Consider the following 6,822-nt stretch of genomic DNA (forward strand, 5'->3'; position numbering starts at 1 on the left):
AAGCTTAATAATTTCTACACATATTGCCAACAAATAGAAAAAAAGAGTGCAGTTTAATGGTTGATATTTGGTAATAAGCTGGCCTCACCATTTTTCATCAATTGAAACGAGTGATAGATTTGAATATAAGCTTGCTGTTATCACTATTAATGCATGCATCCATGTGAATGGATTGATTGTTGTTTAATTTAGAGACAAAAGTAATCCTACCAGCCTCAAACTTGATAAATTAATTGCATCATATTTAAGAAGAAAGTAATATACAAAAACCCAAGGTTAACTTTGTTTCATTACTATCTAGTTACTGTTTTATGTAACTTTTTTGTTTTCTCTGGAAGAAAAGAAGGTTAAAACAAATGCTACTGAGAGAGGAAAAATAACAGGGAGCTTTTGTCGTATGGAAATGGAAAAGAGTATTTCATTTATATGTATGTATGTATGTATATTTGATTTCTATACATGATGTAATCCAAAATTGGGTTTGGTTTTTTACAGGGTAAGGATGTTAAGAAACGACACTCTTGCTTTGATCATACACCTGAAGAGGCATTCAAATCCATCTTCAAGATCCTGAATAAACAGCTCCAAGTCTTTTAGCTGGTTTTGCATCTCAAGATTTATGATCTCAGATTTGGTTATTCCGAAGGATTTCAAAGCAACATCAACCTTTTCGAATTCATTCACGTTCCTTCCAGCATCTTCGCACGCTATTCTTCTTTGATGCAATAGTTTCGAAACTGATAACCAACTTCTAGGCTTTGGTCCGGAGATGAGAGATAACAAATCCTCAAACATAGAACAAGTCACTGCTTCAATCTCCTTCAGCATGCTAACAGTTTCTGAAGGCGAGACTGTGTTTTTCCTTTGTATGACCTTCACGTTTCCCAATGCCTTGTGGATAGTCTTTTTGGCAACTTTCCTGGAGCTCATGTATTTCCCCACTTCACTTACGATCTCGGCTTCACCGATTTTCCTTCGACGCAAAGCCGATTGAAGTTCACTTGCGTTTTCTTTTGTTTGCAGCACAATATCTTTAGCAGTGCTGCAAAGGTCGAGGAGTCTAAGAGAACCATCCAACAACTCATCAGCACATTCGTGGGCTAAAGCATGGTGGGACAGAGGCAACTGAAGAAATTTAACAACACAATCATACAAATCTTGAAAGCCATTTAGTTTATGGCTTATTGATGATGATGAAGTAGATGCCTCTTTAGAAGCCCTCAATCTATTCAAATGCTCATTAACTTCTGTTGCTAGTGGGTGTTGTCTAGATGAGCGGGGGAAACTGTTGGATCGAGTGGCTGCCATTTTTTTTTGTTCTGAGCAAAGAAGCCTATTTGTTGAATCAACGTTTCTTGCAATTTTCACTGAAATACTAGGCATCTGCTCCCAAGTTATATATATGTATATTCATATCAATTCACGGAGACAAAGGGAACCTCAAATGCTTCTTCTATCTGCTAATGTTGACATGATTAATTAAGATCTCGATAAAAGGGTGGCAGCAATGTTCATGAAATGTCTCCCCTCTACCATCTCTCCAGCTCACTATCCAAGAACTTTAATATATATATCCTTGCCATTTCTTTGCACACGTTGAAACCATCCTAGTTGCCAACGCACGGGAGTTGGTGACATTTTTCAAATATATTAAGGAAAAACAAACAACCAATTCATTATTTCCACGTGTGTGTTAGCACTTACCATTATTTTTCATGCAATTTGATAACCAAGTAAAGAAGGGTCTGAAGTTGAACAAGATCCACTTTCTGATCCTTGCTTCCTTTTCCCCTAACATAAGAAAATTTTATGATTAACATAATATCCAATTAGCATCTTTTCATTGCCATCTTCCATGTGATAAACTGACGGGCATGGAGTTTTTAATTTTTAGCAAGTCTTCCATTGTTTTCAGTGGGACAAGAGGAATCGTGGCAGGTCACATATTCATAGAAATGTTTCCTGAGATATTCCAAGATACCAGTAGTGATGACGAGGCTCAATAATTCAACTTGGGAAAATTAAAGGTAGGTTTAAGTTACTGGGATTGGGGTGTAAGTTTTGGATATTAGCATGTGCTGGATAAAAGTATTTTTCAAGTTTTTTCTTGCTCGTGGTTGAATATGTTTGAAGTAAAAAATTACTGCAACCATTTTGGAAATATAACTAAATGATTTCACAAGAGGTAGAATTTTGAGAAAGAAGATTGTATAATCTTTGTATTTCTTTTCTATTGTATAACCCCGTAAAATTACAGTATATATGTACAACTGCGGTGCCAATATTTAACAGCTGATGATATTAAGAACAGTAACTCTAGTTTTGATCATACGCCTGGAGAGGGTTTCAAGGCCTTCTTCAAGATCTTGGATGCCCAACTCTGAGCCTTGAAGCTCCTTTTGCACGTTCTCGACATGCTTCATGTTTTCAGATTTGGTGCAGGAACGCACTGCAGCTTCAGCACTCAAAATTTCATTTGCTTTCTGTTCTTCCTCGCACATTACTTTCTTCTGGTGCATTAGCTTCGAAACCAGCGGCCAACGGCTCGATTTTGATTCTGCCTCTGGCCCTGAAATAAAGCACAATACGGATTCTAGCACGCTGATGGTAACTGCTTCTACATCTCTTAAGACGCTAATCACAGCTCCATTCTCGCCAGGAGTACTGAGTTTATTCTGTATATGCTTCAAGTTCTTTAACGCCTTGCAGATTTCCTTTTTCATGGCTTTCCTAGATGTCAAGTATTTCCTAAAATCATTAGCAAGCCCTTCGGCTCCACGTCTTCTGCGCAAAATTGATTGAAGCTCTCGTGTGCATTCCTTTGTCTGCAACAAGGCATCCTTAGCAGTGGTACATACATCCAAGAGCATGAGAGATCCATCCAAAAGCTCTTCAACCATTTCCCTTTGCTTCTCTTGGTCGAGAGCTTGTTGGGTGAGGGGAAATTGAAGCAATACATCAACACATTCATGCAAATCCTGAAGACCACTTAGATTGTGGCCTATGGATGATGATGTGGAGGCTGATTGAGATGCCCTCAATCGGTTCAAGTTCTCGTCGATTTGTGAAACGATGGGGTGTTGCCTTGTGGGCAAGCTGTTTGATCGAGCATGGTAAGAGGCTGCCATTTTCTTGTTATGCAAAAGCGATATGTGTTTTCAACTCTGCTTAGCTATTTGCTGTAGTCCCCTTACCATCTGCTCAACATATATATTACAGGTTGAGGGCAGACACGAGGAATCTCAACCATTTTAAATATCAATTGGAAGCAAGCAACATGAACTAACATGATCTCGATCCCCATAACTATCGCCAAAATGTTTCTGCTGTGTCTCCTCTCCACAATCACAACAACTCATCACCCTTCGGTAGCAACAAACACTACTAGTTTTCAATGCCATAATATCCATATATACAAATATTATATAATAATGCGCATGGTGGTACTACATTCAATGCCTTGTATTAATGAATCATTTGCTTTTAACTTGTCTCGTCTTCTTCTTGTTATTGCTGTCTTGTTGATTAGGTTCTGCAAGGAGGCAAGATACGCTTGCTTCTAACAATTTATTTTTTTTTATGCAGCAACACATGTATGGGAATGAAATTATTTCTTTATTATTATTACTACTGTTTTTTTAGCCAATGCTAGTCCTTTAGCCGGTTTTGCAACTCAACATGATGTGTTCATCTCCTGACCCACAACCAGCATCAACATTTTCAAATTCATTAATGTCTTGTTAAAGGTGATAACAAACAGTAGTATGTATGTTATCCGAATGAAATACAACAGCTACAAATGCACGTATGTTGTCCGGATGAAGTACGTTTTTGTAACAAATGACCTGTATATGATTTGACAGAAAACTTTTTGACTGGATAAAGATGGTCAAGTACTTTCCAATTTTAGACAGGTCCTAGGATATCATTTGGATGCATTTAATGTTTGTTCACTTCTTCAAGTTAAAAATATTGTTCTTCAAATGTAATAGTACTATATATGTACATCATATATTATTGTAAGAAGATAGAAAATTTTATTCTCTCAATTTCTCATTTTTAGCTTTTGTTTTTCTGTTGTTTTCCTTGCAACTCTCAAGTCTTTGAATCTCAAACTTATTTCATATTTTATTTGGAATTATTGCTTTGTTGCTCTAGCTTCAACAAGAGCTTCATATTTCATTCGGATAACTTGGTTCTGTTTTTCTTCCGGTGTGAAAAAACCAACAAATGGTAACAAGAGCCTAAGTCTTCGAGGACCTTGGTTGTGTTTTGTTTGTGAGTGACTTGTGCTTGAGAGAAAAGAAGCAGAAGCTGTTTTTTGTTGGTCTCACTACACCAAAACAGGTTTTTAGCGGCGTTTGAATGAAAAACGCCACTAAAGAATGAGCATTAGTGGCGCTTTTTAAAAACAACACTTCAAGTATTAGCGGCGTTTTTAAAAAACGTTGCTATATGTACACCTTTAGCGGCGCAAAAAAATTAACACAACGCTACCGTTTTGTATTGAGCCTTTAGTGGCGCTTTTTAATGACGCCACTAAAGATCGATTATTAGCAGCACTTTTTTGAAAACGCAGCTATATGTACACCTTTAGCGGCGCCTTTTAGAAAACGCCGCTAATGCTTGATCTTTAGCGGCATTTTTGAAAGAACGCCGCAAAAGAATTTTGCAAAACGACGCTTTTAGTGGCTTTAGCGGTGCTTTTCAAAAACGCCGCTAAAGATCAAGCATTAGCGACGCTTTTTTAAGAAACACCGCTATAATTACACCTTTAGCGGCGCCTTTTAAAAACGCCGCTAATGCTTGATCTTTGGTGGCGTTTTTTCAAAAAACGCCGCAAAAAAATTTTGCATAACGCCTTCGTTTTGTATTGAGCTTTTAGTGGCTTTAGCGGCGCTTTTTGAAAAACGCCACAAGAAATGAAAAAATTAAAATACTATTATTTAAAATAGTTTTAAAGATTTTTGGTATATGACTTATTGTTTTTTAATTTATATGTTAAATATTTTCTTATATAATTGTAAAAGAGATAGTATTAATTTTAAAATATTGAATTAATTATCATTATAGTTTAGGGTTTACGATATATGGTTAAGGGTTTAATATTTATGAGTTACTATTTTAAGGTTTATGGATTATGGGTTTAGGGATTATGGTTTAAAGGTGATTTAAGGGTTGGGGTTTAAGGTTTAGGTGTTAGGGGTTAAGGGTTAAGGGTGAGGGGGTTTATAGTTCATGGTTTATGTTTTAGGATTTATGGTTTAGGGTTTAGGGGTTAAGAGTTTAAGGTTTAGATTAGTTAGTGTTTTTTAATTTATATGATAAATATTTTATTATATAATTATAAAAGAGATAGTATTAATTTTAAAATATTGAATTAATTATCATTATAGTTTAGGGTTTATAGTTTAGGGTATATGGTTTAGGGTTTAAAGTGTATGAGTTATTATTTTAAGGTTTATGGATTATGGGTTTAGGGATTATGATTTATGGTTATGTAAGAGATAATTTCCCCATTTTCCCTAATCCGAATCCTTAAAATAATCACCCATTTTTCCCCAATTCGAAATCCAAAATCCCTGGTAAATGTTTCTTTTTCTAACAATGGTTTAGTGTGCAATTGTATACATGAACTTTAATTTGATCCAATTCTTGTAAATTATTAACACAATTATTGATCTAACATCATTTTATATTTATATATTGCATACATAAATATCTATATTTATCCAATGAAATATATATTGATGTATTTATTTTTTAAAATGTGTATGATTAAATCAAAATTAAAGTTTTAACTATACATTTAAACCACAATTAGAATTTCACGTCTACAATTACACATTAAACCAAAATTCATATATAATTACGAGATGTATCTCTATCAAAATTTAAGTGTATACATATAATTAAATGCCATTTATATAAAAATCTAAACAACTAATGCGAACCATACTTAAAAGAATAATGCTAGTATTATTGTGTCATTTTGTATTTTTAAATTCATCGATTTCATTTTCAAGTTTCCTTTTGTATTTTATAAGATAATTTAAAATTATAAAAAATCTTCAAAAAAATTTAAAATTTAAAAATTAAAAATTAAAAATTAAAAATTAAAATTAAAAATTAAAATTAAAAATTAAAAATTAAAACTTAAAAATTAGAAAATAAAAATAAAAAACTTAAAATTTAATATTTAATATTTTAGTTCATATTTCAGTTAAAAGTTCAATATTCAAAATTTAAAAAATTCTAAAAATGATAATCTCAAAGCACAAAAATTTATAAGAAAAAATAGAAAAAAAATATATTAGAAATGAAAAAAAATCATAATTGAGCAATAGTGGCGTTTTTGGGTAAAACTCCACAAAAAATTGAACTATAGTGACGTTGTCGAAACCATTTTTAAATCGAGTTTTGGGAAAATGGGAATCGACTCTAAGAAAAAACGAAAACGGGAGTTGCCACCAATCTTTTTAGGTGTGATTGGATCACCTTTAAAACATTTTGTTTTAAAATCATTAGTTTTGGTCTACGAAATAGAAAAACGGGTTCGGGAGTCAGTTACGTACGAGGAAGGATTAGCACCCTCGTAACGCCCAAAAATTGGTACCTAATTAATTATCAATGTCTTTAAGGTCGGAAATTTAAAAATTTTAAGATGCAATCCTCTTTTAAATATTTTGATTTTGAAAATTGGGGTTCACTTTATCAAAATATTGATGCTAAGTTAGCATTTTGGGAAATCCCTATCTCGAAAATAACAAAACGCCATATCCAGTAAGTTAGGACACAACACCTTGCAATTCCAAGACAGTT

At 33.7% G+C, this 6,822-nt stretch overlaps 2 protein-coding genes across 2 annotated transcripts; both read right to left on the reverse strand.

Annotated features, from left to right (window-relative positions):
• Positions 1–489: 489 nt before the first annotated feature.
• LOC108479038 (uncharacterized) lies at positions 490–1,613 on the reverse strand. The gene has a single exon (XM_017781470.2). It carries the CDS (start codon positions 1,381–1,383, stop codon positions 490–492), a length of 894 nt encoding a protein of 297 aa, XP_017636959.2. The 5' UTR covers positions 1,384–1,613.
• Positions 1,614–2,285: 672 nt separating this feature from the next.
• On the reverse strand, positions 2,286–3,545 carry LOC108478904 (uncharacterized). Its single transcript, XM_053022874.1, has one exon. The coding sequence runs from the start codon at positions 3,126–3,128 to the stop codon at positions 2,286–2,288; it is 843 nt and encodes a 280-aa protein (XP_052878834.1). The 5' UTR covers positions 3,129–3,545.
• Between the last annotated feature and the right edge of the window lie 3,277 nt (positions 3,546–6,822).

Source organism: Gossypium arboreum, chromosome 12, assembly GCF_025698485.1.
Source record: "Gossypium arboreum isolate Shixiya-1 chromosome 12, ASM2569848v2, whole genome shotgun sequence".
In the NCBI taxonomy this organism is placed as follows: Eukaryota; Viridiplantae; Streptophyta; class Magnoliopsida; order Malvales; family Malvaceae; genus Gossypium; species Gossypium arboreum.